Genomic DNA, 22,886 nt, shown 5'->3' with positions numbered 1-22,886 from the left:
TGTTTTACAACGACTTCATTTATATAATCTTTATTTTTATCCTGTCCTTTTAACACTCTGTTATATATAATTATTATCATTATTATTATTACATAACTATTATGATTTATTTTAAATCACTATACAAGACTAATGCAAAACCAATAACTAGATAATTAGTATTTACAAATGGAACTTTATATCGGTACATACGACGGAGCTTCATTATTCCACATTTATGCAAACGAGTTTACAGTCCTGCGAGTCTTCATTTCATATATATATGTGTATATATATATATATTTTTTATTAATTTAGAATTCAAAAAGTATCAATACACTCAATAAGTTGTTCAAAAAATTAAAATATCTGTAACAGACAGTACTATATAGAGATTTTTAAGTAGGAAATATTTTTTGAGGCATATTTGGCACTAGGCAAATTGCTAGTAGCTTTTCACAACATAATCTTGGAAAATATGGTTGACTTTTATTTATTTTCACCTTATCTTAGATGAATTATTCAACTTATGTATAAAGGTATTTTGAGTTACAATCTAATTGCTGTTGACTAGTACTCTGTGCCGTAATCTTTTAGTTTCACAACTTTATTAATTAGATGAAAATTTTTATTTCTTGTATACTTAATACGTTGAAATCACCATAGAGATTAAAACCTTTTCTTTCTAAATCACATCGAGATAAATCCTTCAGAACACGTATAAAAATAATTTTAAAAAAATTTGAAAAAAAGTACGGGTTTGTTATTCACACTTTCAAGTCTATATATATATATATATATATGTGTGTGTGTGTGTCAAAGATTGAGTTTTAAGTATATTTGATGCACTGCATTTACAACGAAAAATTGTTGTTTAAAAAAGACTGGAAAAGTAACAAAAAATGGTTCTTTATAAGTGGGTTATGAAAGTAAGAAGAGGCAATCATTATTTTGCAAGCTTAACTATTCTATACATTAAAAAAATGCATCGTTGTGTTTAAATGATACGTGTGAAATTATTTCATTAACAACGAAATGAAGAAAAAATATTACGTAAACTTTACAATCTTCTCTATAATGTACAGCATCTGCCATATTAATAACAAAAAAGTATTACTAATCACTGTTAACCATTGGTTACAATATATTTATATACAATCACACGCGTCAAAATTAATGGAAAGTTAATACTATTTTTTAACTTATACACAAATATCAAATAAAAATTTTTCTTGTTTAGTTAATTGTATAGATAGCATATACAGTTGCCTACCCCTATAACATTAACGTTGAAACGTAATTTTAAATACCTTTCTAGACACTGGGCCTATAACAAAAAAAATAATAAAAAAATTTAATAAACAACGTAAGCTTTTGTCAAAATTCTTAGTTGAAACTGCGTCGTCAAATACATTACAAACGATGCGAAAACGCGACTCTTTATATTTTTCTCTTAAAATATTTAAAAGCCATCTTTTTACAGAATCCTAGATTCATTTTTTAAGGAATGTTATTTGATCTTTTTTTGTGTCACAACATTTTCGGTAACTCAACAACCAATTACTATTACTCTTAATATTTTACATCTAATTTTTATCAACAAATAAGGAAGGCAATAAGTAGTGTGTATATATTATGTATTATAAGAACGTCAACTTCTATTGGCCGTTCTTCTCACTTGGTTCAACCTCTTAAAACTAGCGAGGACTCGGTCGCTTACACTTGACTGTCAGAACAAGATAAAACATCTCGTGAAAAAAAAATAGCGTCAAAATCGTTGATTCTCTAAGACAATATGTCTTCGTGCATATTTCATTTATCTCACAATTAAGAAAAAGTATATTCTGCGAGTTGGCGGCAGAATTTGTCGGCAGATTCAATCAATTATCATATCAACAAATGAGTTTTCTCACAATACATGAGTAAAACGGAAAATACACACTAATTACATGAAAAATGTTCTAAGTGACTAATCGCCGAGTGAACATTATGAACAATGATGAGTGAGAATCCACTTATTTTCAAGCAAGTCAAATAAAACGTCTCATCAAAAATATCTCCGTTTTTTTTGTAATACCATCGATTGTTAAAAACAAGTAGATTCCACGTTATTACAAGCATACACGCGTTCACTACTGATAAGTTTCGCGCTTACAAACTGAACCGTTGCGTCGACAAAAAATTACGAACCAACATCATCCTGGCTATTTGTAGCAACATCAGTCGTATTGACTGTTGTACTCCTAGCGGGATTAACCACAGCCGCTGCAGTTTCGTCTTGATCTAGTCGTGACGAACCACATACTCGACACTTGCAACAAACAATGCAAGGTGCCGCAAGTAGGAGTAAGGGCGAAGCTACGAGGAGCAAGAGACCAAATCCTGCGAAGATACCGATCACCTGTGTCCGATGCCATATCACTGAGGCACGCGAGTGACCCAACTTGTTTTTGCATGGTCCCTTGTCATAGTGTCGTAACAGGAAGTCATCCTGAAATGGAAAAACATCGTCGACAATGGTCTCGTAGATAAATCTAATCAGCTTATCTTTTTAACGTGAGACAAAAAATGGTGCAACGAATGAGGTTATATTTTTATTTCTTGAGATGAGTCGTCTTCGTATTTTATGTTATTTTTAAAATGTGTAAAATTATGCCGTGTAAAAAGAAAACGCAAACATAATCACGTGACTTCGTGAATACAAAAAAAACGAAATATGAATAACCGTGTGTATATTATCACCTTTCAACTGTAAACATCATTATTAATTCTCATGCGTTCACGTAAGTGTTTTTGCATTATTGTCCAAATAATTAATAATTACACGGAATACAAACTTTTTCAATATAGCAATGTATACGTATCCGTTTTTCTGTTCGCTATTTTGAAAACTAAAATTCTTTAATAACAGTATATTTTTAAAGACTATCACTGACAATCCCATTTGATTGTCGTCGCTATTGCACATATTCGACTGTAATCGCTTTAAAAAAGAAATAAAATAAGAGAATAATTTCATCTTGGTTTTCCTGATTTCACAACAATGAGCAATTTTCCTCGTACATTTATGAATGTTTATCCTAAACGAATCAATTAGAATCATAAGCTTACCAATTAGAAAGAAAATAAAAAGAGTTATGGTAAAAGTTCTATCTAAGGCGACGATTTTTTCACCATAACTCTAATCAATATACACTCGCTGCTCATTAATATCAAGCAACTTACATCAAGAGAAGCCAAGCAGTACCAGCAGAATACGTGCTTGCATCGCTTGCACATCATTTGCGCACAACCCTCGTCTTTTTCGATAGGTACCGAGCACATTGGACAACATTTGATGTGATCACTGTCAAATGGTATACCCATTAGTAATTCAGGACAAGGACCAACGTGCCACGGTTCTCGACATATCGAGCAAAAATCTGTCGAACAATTCGGACAATGAACGGGTCCTGGTTGACCTGGCGAACCACCATCAGAACCATTGAGTGAACATATTGTGTCACAACCTGCACGTGGACACCATGCTCTTTCTTTGTCCATTGACACATCTAAAAATGGAACAATGGTATTATTAATGAGTATACGAAGTTGTAACAACGTTTACCCTTGCTGACAATGAATTTATATAATGGTAAAATATTGTACGGACTCCCCTCCTGATCCACCCTTCATCCATGAAAAGTTCATTACATAAATGTTATATCGCGCGGGTGCTTTGCATGTACAGATTTATATAATTATCGATTCAATTTGCTGCCATTTCAGCTTTATATTGGGTTATCTAAGCGCTCCTTTCAATTAGCATTTACGAGTTAATTGTAGATTTTAGAAAATTTGATTGACGAGCAAATTTACCTTACTGTTTTTCTGCAGTACAGTTGCCAAGAGTCGCTTCGAGCTATACGTACTCTTATTTAATGAATTTACAGAGGTATTAATGAATACTGCATGGCACAAGTTCATTAGATAATAAATTACAAGATATAAAATAAACACGAAAGAAAGTATTTTTGGATTACGTTGAACTATTGAGTAAATTTCATTTTCGAATCAGTAAAAAGGGATGTATTGAACATATACAAAAACAAAATGTGATTAGCGATGCTTTGACCTTTTCGAGAGCCTTGCTCAATCAAAAAATATTGCGTGCAATACAGCCGGCCGTTTGCTTACGTTATCTAAATTATTTTCAACAGAAATTTTGATTGATTATCGCACAAGAGTAAAGATAAGAATATACGAATTTAGATAAGGAAAAATTCAACGCAGGATCGATTAAAAAGCCGCTTATGCTTACCTCTATTCAGACGGAATTTGTGGTGTTTTTCGATGAGCTCCTGATTCACAAGTGTGCCAATTTCCTTGAGAGAAAGCATCCCGTCTTGATCGCATTTCGCATCAGGACAGCTGATGTCATACGCTCCTTCTTCAATTTCAAACTCCACGTAAGCGCGCATGCACTAGAAAAACATTAAACATGATTCATCATTCTTATCACAATCACTTCCTCTGAGGATGTTTGGGATGGCTAAGGCTCAATGTTACGAATATATGTAGAACGTCACACCGAACTATGTCAACGTTTATACATTTCTTATTAATACGACTCCGTGCCAAGCTAATTGAACTGCTCTATACATTACGTACAAACATTAACCATTCACTCGTTATTTAAGAACATCTATAGAAGATAAGTAGTAAATGTGCAATCTATACAAACGGATACGTACGTCCTTACAGTAAGAGCATCCACAGTCTTCGATGCTGAACGTTTGGGAGAGAGTCACGTCAGATAAACAAAGTTTGCACAATAAACGACCAATCTGCTGCTGCGAGGTGGCCGCCGGTACGAAATTACCAGCAGCCAAGCTATACCTTGAGCTCGAGGCAAGTGACAGCAGACTGGAGCATCGCGAACAAACTCGACTACGGTTCACCGGTCGACCTTCTAGGGCCAAAGTACTTAAACCCACTGCAGTCTCACACTTTCTTAATGCTGTAGGTCCTAAGTTTATCCAACTATTCCCTCGTGCCTCCAAGCTTGCACTACTCTCTGGCCTTAACAATGGTGCTTCGCCACTTCTTTTATTCATTGACCTTTCAGTCAGGGACAAATTGATAGCACTGGATTCCTTACGTAGCAGGGGTAGTCTTATACCGCTCAGTTTGCTGTTGCTTTTGTCCATTTTCTTCTGACTTGAGCTGCAACTGTTGATGGCTTTCGATGAGGGGTTCATTGTAGATACTGAACTTGCAGCAGTACCCATATCCATGGGAGCAGCTCGTCGTATGACGAGCGAGTATAGGCTAGGCATCCCCTAATCAACTTGGACTATTTCATCTTTGGCTCTTAAGCCAGTGGCTAGGATCACCTTTCTATCATAGAGTACATCTGTCCTTAAATGAGATCTGAAAAGACAATTGTATGACTGTTATAAAATGTAAATAGATATTTTTTTCATTTTACTGATCAAATTTTTAATATTCATTGATTCTGAAGAAAACTTTTGAGTGTTTTAAGAAGGGCTATATAATTGGTTAATTGCTGACAGAGTCAAATAAAAATATTGAAAATATTCTGAAACAAGGAAACAACACTGTGAACTATGGATACTATGATAAATTCTAATTTTTATTTACAAGGTTCAAGAAAAAAAAAGTGAAATGAGAAGATAAGAAGTTTAAAGTTGGTATACAAGCATGAAAATAGAAGTATTAAAAGCTTTAAATAAATATTGTGCAATGTTATTATACTGAAGTAATATGTAAATACAATGAGAAAGAATGAAGATTGTTTAAAATAGATATGAATAAGTTATAATGTTTTTCAAAGATTTTCATATTTTTTCTTATACTATAGCAAAGTAAAAATTATTCAATAAACTGCATATCCCAGTATGGATGTGGCAATAAAAAAAGTAGTTCTATTTTCAACTTTACTCTTCTATTAAAATCAATATTTCAGCAAATAAATTGAGTACCTGTACATAGACACTTACTGTATAGTTATAGATATAATGTGAAAGTAACATGGTATTACAGCAATTGTAAAAAGTAAGAAACAGCTGTAGATTTTACAAAGGTAACCAATACTTATAATTAAATTAAGTAGTATGAAAAGATTATCAAGAAACAATATTAAGATTCATGGGTTAAGAGTTAATATAATTTTTTGCAGATGGAAATATGTTAGAAATAATCAAGTGTAGTAATAAATATAGTGTATTTAAATATTTTTAATGACAGCTTGTACTCAAAAACATTAACCACAGCAGTAGTGACATTGAAAATTTTATGTACAAGCGGTCAATGACTGAGTTCAAAATATTTCTCCTTTATTAGTGAGTCATATTACTCTAAAACAATAACTCTTTAAAGAAAGAGATCCGTAAGAAATAATTTCAAAATGTAGAAATACCAATAGTATGAAAAATAGATTGCATGCTTAAATAAATCACAGTGAAAACCAGTACTAAAGTTGCTCTAGCAATCTACAAGCCTTTTTAAAAATAAATCCAACAAAATTCGTGGTAGTACTGTTACAAATTTAAAGCCCAGCATAGAAAGCAGCATGTGCAGAATGGAACATTCAATACCTAACAAAATTGTACATGAGCAAATAATCCTAACCAGGTAATCTACCTTGTGGAAGCTTCCAGCAGCCAGTGCAAAAGCTGGTCAATGGAAAGCATGAAGAGCCTCACTCACTGGAGCTCAAGATACGATCACACATTCGATAGTTTGTGCACCCACACTCTCTTCCTGTCTCTTTCGAGAGAGGCGTTGAATAAACAAAGGTATAAGCCCACTAAACCCACTAAAAACTGGAAGCTCTCGCGCAGCAGGAAGACGGTGAGGATATACACACCACGACGACAACGACGACGACAACGACGACGACAACGACGACGACGTCGACGACAACGATGACGACGACGACGCTGCTCCTCGACACATTCACGGCTGAGAAGTCGTCTCCGTGTGCTGGCTGCTTCGCTTGAAGTATCCCAAGTATATATCGTTGCGTTTCGCTCACTGTGTTCGCTTCTCTGTGTTTGACACACACCGAGTTGCGCCGCCGCTAGTGGCGCTGCCGATGCCGCAGCCCCGTACTTTCACCGACAACGATTCGCTCTGCAGCGACTGGCAGCGACTGAGAACGTCGGGCAACAGTATAGTAACAGCAGCCGACTGAGCTGATGATGACGATGATGATGACAATGATGACGACGGTGATGATGATGATGATGATGATGATGATGATGATGATGATAAGGATGATGATAAGGATGAGGATGACGATGACAACGACGACGACGAGGACGATGAGAACGACGAGGACGATGAGGACGACGACGATGACGACGACGACGAAGACGACGACGACGATGACGACGACGACGACGACGAAGACGACGACGAAGACGACGACGACGACGACGACAAGGATTTTGAGGCTCTCAACGTCTCCCTCTCTCTCTCTTTTTTTCTCTTTCTTTCTGTACAAGTTTATGAATTTTGAGACAGGCCAAGACTCTTTTTATTTCAATTTTTTTTTTTATTTACCGCTTTGATTTGATTTTTTTTTGTTAGCGGTGATATCATACTATAGTAGTATAAGCTCGCAAGTCGCACGCGCTCCTCTGAAAAGCCAGGCACGTTATTATCGTAATAATGATAATGACGCCTTTTCTGCTCTCGCCTCCACGCGGCGCAGCTGCAGTGATTCACGTTCTTATACGTGCCAGACGCGCGACTACTCCATTCCTTTTTTATCTTCTTTCCGTCGTTCGTGTGTATGCGTGTTTATGTGTATGTATGCGTGAGTGTGTGTATGTGTATGTGTGTGTGAGCGCGCGCGTGCATGTGGTGTGCATGTGTTATAAAGTAGGATCCAGTTTTTTTTTGCAGTTGAGAGTGCAGGTATCTCTGCGAGAGCATGACGACAGCGGCAGCGAATGCCTTTTCTTTTTTCTTGCACCCGCATGGATTAGCTTTGACTATTTTTGAAACCGAGATTCTCCAGAAGTATATTCATTATCGCTATTTTCACGCTCAAACGCGCGGACATATCTCATTATAAGACAAAGCTCGCTGTTTTGGTAAATGTATTGATTTATCGAATTTATTTAGAAGTCAGTCCACTCTACTCCTTTTTTTCTGTGGTCTTAATATGTTCTTGTTTTTTTGGATGTGGGAGTAACGGTAAAAACGAATTTGTTTTCCCCAAGGTCTCGTTTAGGAAATACCGTGTTGTGCTAACGCTCCATAATACTACTGTTTTTTATTAAGGCATTTTTTTAAATATTAATCCAGAATTTTTTTGATTCGATCGACAATTTAAAAAATTTTGACTTCCGCGGAAACATCTATGTCGTTATAAATTTATTGTATTTGAAGTTAAATTCTAAAAATAAAAATTATGATAGTGATTCTCTGAACGAATAATAATTCAAATTTTGGCGGAGGCAGAGTGTCAAAATAAATTCTTCAGAAGCTCCGAATAAGAATTTTATTTAGTTTTAGCTAAAAAAAGTTTTAATAGATTCTTCGTTTCAATTTAAATGAACGTGGCGGGTCACATTTAAACTTGTAAAAACACGCGCGACAAAATAATGTAATTATTCATTCATTAAATATTATAAATTAAACTGTAAATCACTAGTTTATTGTAAAATATGTTTTTTGGACATTCTTTTGTAATTTTGGTACTCTATTCTCAAATATAATTCAAGCGAAATTCTATAGGCTTTTATTTTATATGTATCGGCGAAGAAAATATCTTTTAAAATATAATTAAATACATGCGGAAAATGACATTGGTCGCAATAAAAAAATTCAGTACAAAAACATTATTTTTACAAGATCTTTTTTTTGAAAAATGTATCAGATCAAGGTTTCCGTCCTTGCATTTGTTGAAAAAGTGGCCATGTTCATTACTCGCATCATTCTTCGAAATCGATTGTTGGATATAGCTTACCTACAGTCAGACGGAGACACAAAAATTGGCAAAGTTACAGTTAGAACCGGAAGCCAAACAAAATTTCAGAGTCGCCACGTACGAATGCGGAGTGAATTAAGAAGCGCAATCAGAGAGGCGTAAAAACATTTTTCCGCGGCGAGAGTACGGGACGTTCTTTCACGAAATTATCGATCGAAAAACAAATTTTTCGCAAACGCACGAAGTGTTTGTGTCAACGCGACGAGCTTACATCATGTGTGCGCGAGTGTGTATGCGTGAAAGCTTGAAATTGCGCACAGCGACAAGTGCACGGCCAAACGAATACTTTCGCTTGTTTACTTTCTTTTTCTATTTTAAAAATGTGCCTCCCGATTTGACGGAATTCTTTCGATATACTATATAAGCGTCACCTGTCGCTACGAGCGTGTTACGTCGAAATTCACGTTAGCAGATTCTTTTGACACAGGATAAGCTCTCTCTCTCTCTCTCTCTCTCTCTCTCTCTCTCTCTCTCTCTCTCTCTCTCTCTCTACCATTCAGATCAGCGAAAAAAAATTCAAGCGCTCTCCCGACGGTTAAGTGCGCCGTGCGCGATAATAGCGACAATTTTCTAATGAATTCATTGTTGTTTCCTGCTCAACATACCCTCCCGAATTCGTCGACCTAAATTCGATCTTGGGAAAAGTTTGCCGGCTTGGCAACACATTCGCGACCTTTCCATATGTACATACCTCTGCCATACGTTATTCCTTCTTTTTCCATTCGTTAAGATTAGATTTCGCATCGCGCAACTGCTTCGTAATTATTTATAATCGAAATCTACCGATGGTCGTGCACTTCGATTAGCGTCGGAATTTTCAACGTCGCTGATCAAATTTTTCGAGTAACACTTCGCAATCCAAGTTTGTGATACGTCCACTAAAAATATTCAAACGATCTTAAAATAATTATCATCGAAAGTGCGGATGATTCTAAGCTCATTGGTAAATTTGCGATAGCGTTCGCGCAAATCCGAACGAGCTTGTATTGATTTTTCGATAAAAGTCGAAGAGAAAAAAGCCTGGGAGGCACGAGTACTTAACTTTTTCTATTCGTTCTCGCCGCAATCTAATCGCCTTACACAGCTTTGATGCACACAGTCGTACGTTGCGTAGTTTTTTCTTTTTCTAATCAGCATTTCTCTCTTGTAGACTCGTGCACTGTCGTCGCCGCCGCGATGTTTTCAATTTGGGATCGATCTGGTGGGATACGCGTGCGAGCGATTATCGGAGGGAAAGGCCTCCGCGAGAAGAGCGATCCTCGCTCCAGCTTTCACGTGCACGTCGTCACGAGTCAAATTGCCGAATCAAACTTTGCTCGTGCACTGTGCAGCTCGAGGAACAAAAGGAGAAGCTCTGGGGGTCAAAAATTAGTACTTTTGGTTCGCACAGCGAGAAGTAATAGCCTTTTTTTTCTTTCGCGTACCTTTCTTCGTTCCTTCTTCCTGTTTACAAAAAAATAAATCGCTGACTGATATGTTCATCCTCAGATATTAGTACATAACGATGATGATATTTATGTTTTAATCCAGCTGCAATTGGATGATTATATATCATTTTGGTTACATCAAGCTGCTTACTTACAATGTGCAACTTCACATATTAAGACACATTGTGTATATAATAATAACACATCAAAGTTTAATTATAAATCATTGTCAAGTGGTCGAGGCTCGTCGCAAACAACTCTGGCACCGATGGCATTTTTGATATACATATATCGTGGCATAACAACGATAATAACGCGCAAACCTAATCGCCGAAAAAATACTATTATCCCGTGGTGACGCGCTAATGTAATCGCGAAAATTGCGTACGGCAATTTCCTTTCTCTCTCCCGCGTGAAAAATCCCTTACGAGTTTCTTCGCGCAAAGTATTGAATGTGTGTAGATAAAATTACCAAAAAATCCGTAAAACCCGTGCACGACCGATAATTGGACGCTCAAGTGAACATAACGCTCATTCATCACTTTGCAAGTGTGTTGTAAACTATTATATCCGAAATAACGCTGAACACGTGCCTTGCGAGTTCTGCAATGCGGGATCGTAAAAAAAGGAGGAGAAAAAGAAGAGTACGTGGGAAGCTGCTGCACGTATATATAAGTATTATAACAAGCTAACTATACACGAAATAATCGATTAGGCGCCTTGACCGCGATGCGTCTGTTTACCTTTTGTCTTTCTCGAACAGTGACCTTGTTGACAAAGAAAACTCGATCTTTCGTATGTACCGCGTGGATGAAAGAGAGAGAGAGAGAGAGAGAGAGAGAGAGAGAGAGAGAGAGAGATCGTGACTGGAGAATCCGTCGTTGTACACGTGATCAGTGACTCGCTTTACATACATGCACGCACACAAGAAAGAAGAGCTTCTATCATTGCGTTGCATGCGGGTGTCGCATTTTTTTCGATGATACAGCACCTGCCACCGGGAATCGTATTTCACGTGCATACAAAAAATGGAAAAATAATAGTGCACTTTGAATAAAGCCTCGGAATTCTTGCCGGCTGGCTTAGCGTTGATAACGTAGATTTTGTACTTGACTAGTATTGGACGAAGAGATTTTCTCGCATGCATTTTTAATCGATAACGATAATAAAATATTATTCGATTATGCTTTCGATAAGTTCCCAAATAAATTGAAAACTGAATCTTGTTGCGTAGATACAATTTGATTTGATATTACGAGTTGTGGAGAAAATTTAAATTTAATGAAAGTTGTGAGCTTTGAAAACAAAGTTTCGAAGTACACTGACAGAAGGCGCTAGCTGTCCTTTTAAATACCCGGCTCACCGGCTATGATTGCTTTAGCCCCGGTACCATAATGGATGCGGACGGATACGGACGCGAATCGCAACTGTAGTAACATCACTAAAAATATCTAGTTCGATTATTTAGTACCAACACTACCAGTAATGAGTAAAAGTGACTGTTGTTTAAAACTGTAGCGCCGAACGTACCACATTTAATGTTCAAATGTCAGGTCTACAATTTACTTTTCAAATTTTCATGAATATTGCTTATTGATGAGTATGCTAATGTAAAAAAAGTTTTTGGGATGATTAATACATATCATTTATATATATTTTCTTCTTCTCATATATTCAAGTACTTCCATAAAATTAAGGCCTAATTCCACTAATTGTAGTTGAAAGTCTATCAATTCTCTATAATTTTCCATCTTATAGACTGCAATAATGTAAAGGTTAGATACGCGTTACATTAAATGTGGTACGTTCGGCGCTACAGTTTTAAACAACAGTCACTTTTGCTCACTACCGGTAGTGTTGGTACTAAATAATCGAACTAGATATTTTTAGTGATGTTACTAGAGTTGCGATTCGCGTCCGTATCCGTCCGCATCCGTACGTAACCTATGGGACCGGGGCCTTTGAGATAGGAGACTTGGTATTTGGGAATTGGAGATTTTAAGAAAAAGCATACTCTACAGTGTACTGCTGTCGGCATCGGCAGTGTCGGCATTCGGGTATATAAGTTGTTTTGTTTTTTCTGCAATATTGATCATAAGGTATTGATTACATTTGATTTTATGTCATCAAGAGTTACACTTCAATTTCCATGATTTTTACAGATTTATTAGAATGCTTGGTATTATAGTTGGTGTGTCAAGGTTACATATCAGAACAACAGCAATTTATGAAAGTTTTAGAGTTGCAAAAATATTCAAACAATCTGTTTTTCAAGAATTTTCACATTGGCGTATTGGCCTGCATAAAATAGAAACTCGTAATCATAGCAATTGGAGGACATTTGGACCAAAGAAATGGAGGTAGGATGTAAACTGAATTTAAAAAATTTGTTAACATGTGCTGTAAATACTTGAACTTTTTTTCTTTTAACAATTACGTTTTAATAATATAAATTTTTTCATTCAAAAAATAATACCAATTGTGGTTTTTAAATTAGAACAAATCATACCCATGGACAGGCTTGCTGCAATCGACAGATTTTATCCACTCCGTGTAGCATTTTTCAATATTTTAGAAGTACAACTACAAATCCAACAGATTTCAATATTAAGGTTAAAAATAATGTGATGTTATACAGATTTGAAAAGCCATATATGTTTAAATTAGCTACAGTATTTGCAGTTTTTGCATTCGTTGGATGTTTTGCAATGGCAGACATTGTTTACAAGGTGTTATGTAAAGATCTTTGGAATTCAGAAAAAGCTTTGCGAACTAGATTAATAGAACACCTACTACCAATTTCTGCTGTCATCACAGGTGTTGCAGGAGGTAGTGCATACTTGATAATTTATTTCCTTTGAAAGTGTTAAAAGAAGATTATTCATCATTTTAATGAATTTATTTTTAGGGCCAATTATTGCTGGATTTATTACCTTTCTGACAATAAAATCAGTTAAATATATTATTCTTCGTAAGGGAGGTCAGGATATTACACTAGTAACTTATCATCCCTTTAAAAGCGAAGTGGTGCATACTATGCCACTGATAAAAGTAAATAGCTTAAATTTTTTTTAAATAATATATGTATCAAGTTTAACATACATTTTTTATTTGTAAGTCAATAATTTTACAGGTGAGCTCTTTAACAACAAGAGATGGATTAAAATCGTATATACCGATAAAAGTTAAGGGATATAGATATAACTTTATGTGTGATAAAAATGGGCATTTTGTAAATCCCGAACTATTTGATAATACTGTAGGTATACAAAGATTTAAATAGAAAATGTAAGATTTTTTAAACTACGTACACTTGATATCAGATCAATGTAAATAAATTCTTTTTTCTAAGTTCAATATTACAGTATAATATTTATATAGAAAACACATTTCATTCTTTATTTCCAAATTCAATATACTTTTTCCCAACGTTTATATGTTAAGACGTAAATTTGCTATTCAGCAAATTAGGACAAGGTAGATAGAAATAAGAAATATGACATTTTACATTGAAAGTTCATTTTTATTCATATGATTTCTTTATTTTTTGATTTAACATAATTACAAGTATTCGATAATTAAAAGTTAAAAAGATTAATCGATTTATATTTACATATATATATGCATATTTATCACATACTTATTTACAATCAAGTGCTTAGAATATGTTCGAAGACTTTTAAAGTTACAATCAAAGAAAACATCGCAGTACACGCATTCGTCGTTCTCTTATAGAAACATTTTGAATTGTATAGCGTTATAGATCGAGCTTCTTCGTTAATAACATTATCACGAGTCAACGCATTATTTTTCCTTCATTCATGACTATTATTACTTTTTTTTTGTTTTTCTTTTGGCAAAAGTGTCCAAGTCGGATCAATTCAGTACCTTTCATATTTCGATAAAGTTGTACTAATGGACGACGAAAGAAACAGCGCTTTGCTTCATTTTTAAGCGACACTTTTTGCGACCTTCGTTTATTTACATTCACACGTAATTGATCGTACTGAAAAGCTTAGAGCAATTCATGATTTTTTCATTATTTTTTGTTTTTTTATGTGAAAGTTCATGAAAAATGATGGTTTTTTGATATTGTTTCAATAGTATACTCAATACGTCTTTCTTCTTTTATAGATCCGAAATTGTTTTTTTTTTTTCGCACTTTACAACATACGCGTCTATTATTTACAGAAAATTGCGAAAGACATCCTTAAGAGATAATTTTGATTTGATAATACATTTTTTTTACATACAGCCCAAGTCTCCCTCACTGACAATCTATATACGTATCTCCGAAATTTGTTGAAATTCGATAAATTTCCAAGACAATTTGTAAAGATGAAAAGCGAAAAGTTATAGATGTCTTTTTTTTGTTATTACCTTAAAATTTTATGATTTAAATTGAATTTTCTAATAAATTTGACAGTACGGAAGATTTGACTGTAGTAGTACATCCAAAAAGTGTACCGCCGAAAGCAATTTTTTTTCTAACAGTCTGGCAAATTTAATTTGCCAATCTATACTCTTTTTATTTATTGCACATGACCGTATTGCCGCGCAGTCATAAAGTTAAAATTTGATTTTGACGAAAGAATTAACGATTTTCGTGAAAAAGTCGTGTAGATTATTCAAGATTTATTTAAAAAAGTCTTTTTTTTTGTATACGTCGCAAATGTTTTTTGTTCTCTTACCTCACACTTATGAAAAGTTTTTTTAGCTTAATATGCTTTTACAAGAGTTTTTATTATGTTTTTTTTTTCGAAAAAACTTAAGTTTTTTTTGCGATCCTCTGCTTATGTCGTCAAACGTTATTTTTTTAGCTTAGTTTAACTTTAGATAAAAGGCCAAGAAATAATTTCCAAAGTTCTCATAGATCAAAATATCTTTTCTTTTGACTCTTGTCAGAATAACAACGATAAAATATTTTAGTATGCCTAAAGAACAATTTTTATCGATAATTTATATAAAACGCTTGACAAAAATTCGCTGAGCATCGCTTTTTAAAATCGTATAATCGATTTTGAATTTTACCTAGAACGAGACACATCTTTTTCTCCATTTTTTTACTTCCTAAAATGTAAAAACATGAAACTTTATAATTATGATATTGAGTACATTACAGCGAAAGTTTGAATTTCATACTTGATAATACACTTCACACTCGCAATTGCATACACTCGCTTTCTTGCGTGTCATTCGTAAGTCCAATCGACGGAATCCAAAGGAAATCTTAAAAACCGTGTTGTTCTAGAAGTCCTTAGATTAAAATTGAATCTTAATCAGACGGTTATTGATTACTATGCTACTTGCTTCATCATAAATTCGTTTATATTTTCGATTACACGGGTAGAAGCTACATTTTTGAAAGTATTAAATTTTTGAAGTAGTTTGTTCTAGCTACCAAATCACGAAATTTGCGAGAAACATGGGAGAAAAAGAGGACGAAATGAAACTTTGGAAGTCCGTCGATGACAACTGAAACATCGTGTAATATATACAATCGTACTTATGAGATAAAGGTTCTGAATGAATCCGCTGCACGAATGCGACATTCGTGCGGAAGTTTATTATTACATAGAAAAATCGCGAAGATTAATTAAAACTTCGTAAAACTGACTCTACGATGACGTTATCCATATTTCTAAATTCACTGGTTTGCAGCTCTTAAAAATGATTTGTTTGTTTGTGCTTATTCATCGATTCAATAACTATTATAAAATTTGTAAATCACGGAAAGTGCATATTTCAATGGTAAAACGGCTTTGCTTTGTTTGTAACTGTAAAATCTGACACTTATTTATTTTATCGGGCTTATTGCAAAAATAAAATTGTTGCCTTATTCATCTTCTTCCATTTTATTTTCTTGTCAATAACATTTGTTACTTTGAGGTTGCGCTTGGAAGGACATGTTTATTGTTTATTGTACGTTAATATACCGCTTCCTGTACTTTCTTGCATACTGTCGGTCAGTTTTTGCTATTGTAACCGTCAATTTTGAAACGAGGATTTTGTCTTTCGGTGAAATTTTGCGTTCGCGTTACGGCCAAACAAACGATACGTCGAAAAATCATTTCTTAAATCTGGCAAAAACCAGCTCCCAACAGTTACATTTCACTCCGTCATATCAATTGTTCACTCCAATCTCTCATTTCTATCAAGTGTAAAAATAGAAAACATTTCAATTACAGACGTGTGCGTGCGATGTACGCACACGTTTATGTTCATGTTTGTTTTATTTAAAAACTGTCCGATGCGGAAACGGGCGTTTGTCATCATTACAAATTGTTCCTAATTATCTTCATCAATATCGCGCGTCGCGCGAACTATTGCATTTAAATAGTAATAATTAATCTCGTTTCATAGCAACATATCAATATTTCCATCTTGTGATAAAAGTTCGCATTATGGGACATTCGGGGGAGCATCATATAAGAAGTATATCATTCATAATTCATTCTCGCTACAAGAGTCGCACAATATTCTATTTTCACGTATAATGCGATTAATAAACCAACCGAAACAAGAGACGAGAAAAAGAAGTCGACCCCCCAACTTGCATCTTTCTATCTTCATTCTCCCCTTACTCATGTTGTATACAATAACGCGTGCACATGTGCATGTCTCTGCACTCTTACGTCATCTGTTAAACAATCGAAGAACTTCTGTGGTACTATGTGGCGTATGAGCTGCCCATTGAGCGACCATATTTGTTTTGTTTATATGATATATTTATTATTAAGTGCACCTGTAGAAAAGAAAAATTATCGCATACGCGAATCTCGTTCATTCGTGTCATCTTTCGACTCGCTTCGCCATATATAACTGCAACATCTCTTCTCTTATCGATTAAGTTTAATGGGCACTTGTTGTTCTGCAAATGAAAAGCGTACGTATCGTATGAGCGTCTCGTAAAATATAAATGATTCGTTATACACATATTATCATTATCATTATTATTATTATTTATTATAGAAAAACCATCACACAGCGAGCGAACGAAGGGCACAATGAACGAGACTCGCCGTCATCATTATCATTTGAACACCTTATGGATATAACTATTATCGTTTATTTAAATTCCTTAAGATCACTATTGCGCTTAGAATCTGTTCTCTCATCAACAACAACAACTATTGTACATTAACGTACGCTGTAATGCCTGTTGAATATATGGTCGCTCAATGGGCCAGTTACATCATTAAAAATTGTGTGTAGCGGCTTTATTATTTTAAAAGTGCAGCGCTCCATGGCGAATTCAATCGACGTTCGATCGCCAACAATTTTTATCATCTTTTCTTTCCTGTACAAAATAAAACCCACTGCGTTCCTGTGGCAAACGAGTTTCGTTAACTATTATTTATATCGATTTATTGCACTCGAGCACTGTATGTTTGCGAGCAAAGTAAAACATTGTTCTGTGGGAAAAAAGGTATATGTGACGTTTTTCATTTTCTTTTCGTTTAATATGGAATTTCGAACAATTTAGAGCTTTCAATTTTGGACAGCACATCACGAAACTTCTTATTTTAGCTTTCATCGCCTCCCGTCGTTCACATGAGCTTGTTCGAGAAGAAGACTTTTTGACGACACCTAAATATACATCATAATTACTACGAGAGAGAAAATTTACTTGCTTACCATTGCTTAATTTCTAAACCACGATTTATGTTTTGTTCACGTAAATACCTTCGATAAATGACAATGATAGTGACTATTATTTATCGTTTACTTTTTTCTTGATACGTTATAAATGCTTGGGTAATACATTAAATTTGCGCGCGCATTTGCGTTCAAATAAGAAAAATGTCTTGTACATTTTTCAGCGGGAATTCGCCATAATAATTAATTCCGAGACTATATGCTCCCTCATCACGTTATAAATCCACCCCCCCCCCCCTCTCCCCTGTTTCCGATCGATCGGCAAACGAAGATTGTCCGTATGGAAATTGCATTCTTGGGATGCACAAACTGACGACGAGAATTCGTATACTCAGGTGCGAATTTACAGAGGTAAACAGCCAATTAGCATACCTCAAAATCACCCAATTTATATAAAAGAAACACACGTGGCGAGAATGCACTCCGAGCGCATTTCGAGCGAAACTCTCTTTCTTTCTTTGAAACTCGTTCGTTTTTGTCATACGCTGTCTCTCCGATGCTTATCGGGATGAGATTGAAATAAATAAATCTCTTCCGCTTTTTAGTCAACATTTTGCATTTTAAATTCTGCTGCAGTTATTTTTCATGCGCGCGCGTGTGCCCCCTCGAGACTCAATGAAATATTTATACGTCTATAAGTTGGTCGTTACCTCCCTTATCTTTTTGTTTTTTTAACTTCAATCCAGCTTCAGCTTTGAAAATCAAATGTCGTAGCTCTCGTGGCTTCCCGGAGGATGCGAATTTAAAATTTATTATCGACACTTGAGCGAATGGCCAATCGTTTACGACAGATCGCGCAGTGAATCGCGCCGCGAAAAATGTCCGTGTTACGTTGGCGAACTAATGATCGCCGATAGACAGACATCGAGCGGAAACGCACGAATGACCCACAGACGGAGAGCGACACATCGGAGAAAAACAACGCGGATGTACAGAGCATCTAGAGCACGCTTGCATTGATTCAATGTAAATGTCTCTCCACTGACCTTTTTTTTGCTTGCCATATAATGTCGCGCGCGGCTTAAGTACGTTGTATAGGCAGCTATGGTATATACGTCTTTTTACTTTTTTTGAGATTATCGCGCGTATGTGCACAGTGTATGGAGTATAGCGAAGAGAGAGAGAGAGAGAGAGAGAGAGAGAGAGAGATAGAGAGAGATGCCTCGTAAATCATTTGCGCCTCGATCGGTTTACACGATAAATTCTCTGTCTCTATCTATATACCTATTCTCTCACCTTTTTTTATTATTTATTTTTTTATTACCCTTATATGCACAGAGAAAGAGAGAGAGGCTCTTGTTTTTGTTTGATTTTTTTCTGTTATTTTTTAAATATAAGTCACACTACAGTACGTATGTTCGTTACGTCCGTTACGAAAAAACGCTATTCGTTACGTATTCCACAATTCTCCTCTTTTTTTTTTTCTTTTTTATTTTTATTTTTTTATTGGTTTTGGCGCATATGGAGTGATTTGTTCGTCACTATGTTATACTTGTTTGTTCCTCACACGCGTACACTGTCATCCCTTTTTTTATTGCATTACAACAGTCCGTGGTACGCGTGCTTTTTCGGTATCCGAACGCGAGAAGCAATTATGTGCGCGACAGTACTATACAGCATTAATATTGTAATTATACATGCGTTTTCCCGTAAAGGGCTCCCATTATATTCATGTGTTTATTATCATAATGTGATGATGAATGTGCAGACGGAGAGTCCCGTGTACATCATTTTGTACGAAGCTTGCAAATAAAACAAGGATGTCGACTATTATTTGCTTTGTTTGCTTTGCTTTTTTGTTCCTTGATTTTACGTATTGTGTTCTAAATGTTAGCATTGTCGCTCGATAGAGAAGAATGAAAAATATGTATAGACTCAATTCATTTATTTTGACCCTTAACATCTTATATGCGCTATGAAGTGTTGAACTTCTTTTATTTTTCTACAGTATATTTCGAAAAATTGAGAGCTTATACCTTTTGGCTACGACTCAGTCAATTCTCTTAAATATATCTCGATAATGCTTGCGGTAATCTGATTAAAATTGATGATTTGTAAAGAAAATATAACGAATCATAATATGATAAACGTCATTTTTGCAGGACGTAAATATTCGATGATTCGATGAGTTTTTGTACCAGAGTTTTAACTGCAAACAGCAGTTTTGCGATTTTTTCTTTTTTTAATCGCAATTAAGGATAATAAATGTTGATAATCAAATATCAAATACCAAATTCACATCCATCAGTTTCTCATGCGACTTCGAGATACTTTGTTTAAATGCAGTAATTATTTTCATTCCAACTCGAAGCTCAATAAACTTTGGAATTCGGTGTTGGTTTCATGTCACATATAAAAATGACTATATATGCACACAAGCAATACGGCAATCGTGTCTCTTTCACTCACTCAGGTGCGTGTAACCTTGAATAATATATACCCTATCGAAGATCTTTGTTTTTCCTCTACGGCTGGTGAGAAGAAGTGATCGCTTAATATTCAAAGGCTGTACTGTTTAAAACATGAATTTGCACGCCGTTGATATCCTAATTCAACGCACGGCCGGAAGAAACGATTGAGGAAAAAAATCCAGACGAAATGCACGTGACGGGTCGATTTGATTTTTGTAATATAGTCGCGCGATGTAGTATATCTCGATCGGATGGTATACATTAACGTCTCGAACGACACGGGATCGGATTTTTTTTGGTCTTGAAAAGCGAAAAAGTGCGTAACGTTCGCGTGTCGATCAAGATTAATTTTTTTCTGTGGTAGCTTGTAAGGAAGGTACGACGTAGCAGTGAGCAGCAGTTTATTTACTCGTTGAGGAATATTGAATTTTTTGGATGCTCGTTAAATTAACGAAAAAAAAAACAATTAGTTGAGATTGTGTATGGAGTTTCAACGTAACCAGAAAAAGAATTACTTAAACATTATTCTAAATCTAAAGATTTTTCTCTTCATTTGAGTAAAAGAAATCAAATTGAAGAGAAATTTTCTTAATTTAAGATACAATGCAACAAATGCAATTAATTATTTTCGTATTGGAAATCCAAACATATTTCTACGCAAGAAAATATCGTCACCTACAATCGCGCCAAAAAGTTTGCATTGGGCAAGGAAAAGTTTTTCGCCAAGATTGTACAGTCACACATAAATAATAAACTCACTGCAGAGGAGAGCGATGAAAAATTTCGTCGCGTGCGCGTCACCCAAAAAGAGAGAGAGAGAGAGAGCGAGAGAGATCGCGACGCGCCGCGACAAGCATGTGTACATTATAAAGTTGTACGAAAGCAAGCGGACGACGACACGAATATCATGTCTTTTCTCTCTCCCTCTCTCTCGCACATCGCGAGTTTTTATGCGAAGTTTACTCGCTTTATATTACTTACATTTTTAGATGCGATGCTTACTAACTTCCGCTTAGAATTGTCATTTGCCGTCGAGCTTTCCTTTCGGAACGATATCGCGACAGTCGCATTCTTCGTTTTTATAATTCATCGTGTTAACTCTGAGTCGATATCGTTGGTAAATCGCAAGCGAGAAATTAGGAACGTTCGGTCAACCTGCGGAATGAATTTACATGCGAGGTCAATGGAGAAACGATTTGTCAACAGGTCGTTACGAATAAATTATGTTTGCGGCAAACGGTACAGTCGTTTATTCGGAATGATTGAAGAAGCCAGGTCGAGAGAACGGAAAGTTGATGACTTATTGATATTTAAATGGCAGCACTTTTGTTAATGAGCATCAGCGCTGAATATCGCAGCGCCAAAGCGAACGCCACGTTCTCTGAAAGCTCACTCGAGCCAAAGATGCATGCTCGTAAACTCTCGTCGCCCGTGTAATTATTATTTATCATGTTTTTTATTCGTTCTTACGCTCGCCGAATAAGTCTTACCCGTCCTCGTCCATTATCGTTTTTATTATTCTCTTCTCCTCTGACGCGCAGCCAAAATCTGTTATCAATAAAAGGCAGTGCGCCGATGATTTACAGCGAGTGCGCCGCGCAAGTTATCATTAAGGCGCATAATGCGGAGATAACGAAACCCCGTGATAAACGCACGGGCTTCTACGCGTTGCCAACAGCTCCCATTCGGCGGATACCAATCCGTTTCTTTATTCGCACCCACTTTTATATACACTCGCCGTATGACCGATGATTCGAGGAGGGAAAAGATTTTTCGTAGTCGTTGCATTTCGAATCGGATACCGCGTGCGCGTGCAGCCCGATTTCTACATTTTCGTTCGTTGCGTGGGCAATGTGTATACGCGTCGAGCCACTCGTCGGCAATTTCGACCAAGAGACGGGAGAAGTGTGTAGCGCGTCTCGAGAACCCGAACCTGCCGCTCGACGGTATCAATCGAGGGTCTATATACATATATGCAAAATAGCACGTTTTCGTTTCGATTTCAGAGCACCTAGCTCGAATTTTTTTTTTTTTTCTTTTAATCTGCGGACGATCGATAGCGAGTTCTCGCATGCTAATCGAATTGGCCGTTGCGCTAAGCTGCACGGTGACTGATGTTCGACGACGAGACGTGAAAAGGAGAAACGCGTGCGCGGTCTACCCCCCACGCATTACGTAACGAGTTTCTTTATTCCCCGCAACCTTTGTTTCTTCCTTTTAGTTGTTCGTCTCTGCTCTTTGCATCGCGCGCTGCCTCCGTCTCTTTCGTTCTCCGCGAGGCCCGTTTCCCGTCTTCGAGCCCAAGGTATCTCGGCCAGTGGGCAATCGACTCGCGCCGCGCGCGCTTTTGTTTCTCTCCCTCTCTTCCTTTCTTTTTTTCGCCAGTTTTTAATTCTTTTGCTTCGG

At 36.0% G+C, this 22,886-nt stretch overlaps 2 protein-coding genes across 5 annotated transcripts; one reads left to right on the top strand and one right to left on the bottom strand.

Moving 5' to 3' along the window:
• Nucleotides 1-109: 109 nt before the first annotated feature.
• LOC131673526 (probable E3 ubiquitin-protein ligase RNF144A) lies at nucleotides 110-7,106 on the bottom strand. Of its 3 annotated transcripts, none has more exons than XM_058951568.1 (5): nucleotides 6,613-7,106; nucleotides 4,713-5,391; nucleotides 4,280-4,442; nucleotides 3,205-3,530; nucleotides 110-2,470 (listed from the first exon to the last, which is right to left on the bottom strand). In XM_058951568.1, exons 2-5 carry the CDS (start codon nucleotides 5,295-5,297, stop codon nucleotides 2,162-2,164), a joined length of 1,383 nt encoding a protein of 460 aa, XP_058807551.1. In that variant the 5' UTR covers nucleotides 5,298-5,391; nucleotides 6,613-7,106; the 3' UTR covers nucleotides 110-2,161. The 3 variants fall into 3 exon arrangements, with proteins under 3 accessions (XP_058807551.1, XP_058807552.1, XP_058807550.1); XM_058951569.1 differs by having other exon boundaries at nucleotides 6,851-7,106; XM_058951567.1 differs by having other exon boundaries at nucleotides 111-2,470; nucleotides 6,625-7,105.
• Nucleotides 7,107-11,825: 4,719 nt separating this feature from the next.
• On the top strand, nucleotides 11,826-13,752 carry LOC131673532 (transmembrane protein 223). 2 transcript variants are annotated; one of them, XM_058951580.1, is made up of 6 exons: nucleotides 11,826-11,839; nucleotides 12,315-12,467; nucleotides 12,573-12,770; nucleotides 12,908-13,239; nucleotides 13,319-13,461; nucleotides 13,544-13,752. In XM_058951580.1, exons 3-6 carry the CDS (start codon nucleotides 12,583-12,585, stop codon nucleotides 13,691-13,693), a joined length of 813 nt encoding a protein of 270 aa, XP_058807563.1. In that variant the 5' UTR covers nucleotides 11,826-11,839; nucleotides 12,315-12,467; nucleotides 12,573-12,582; the 3' UTR covers nucleotides 13,694-13,752. The 2 variants fall into 2 exon arrangements, with proteins under 2 accessions (XP_058807563.1, XP_058807562.1); XM_058951579.1 differs by having other exon boundaries at nucleotides 12,315-12,509.
• Nucleotides 13,753-22,886: the final 9,134 nt, after the last annotated feature.

This window comes from Phymastichus coffea, unplaced genomic scaffold (assembly GCF_024137745.1).
Source record: "Phymastichus coffea isolate CEN01 unplaced genomic scaffold, Cenicafe_Pcof_1.1 PCOF00183, whole genome shotgun sequence".
Classification (NCBI taxonomy): domain Eukaryota; kingdom Metazoa; phylum Arthropoda; class Insecta; order Hymenoptera; family Eulophidae; genus Phymastichus; species Phymastichus coffea.
The sequence above is the reverse complement of the archived record's forward strand: the minus strand, read 5'-3'. Positions and strand labels throughout refer to the sequence as shown.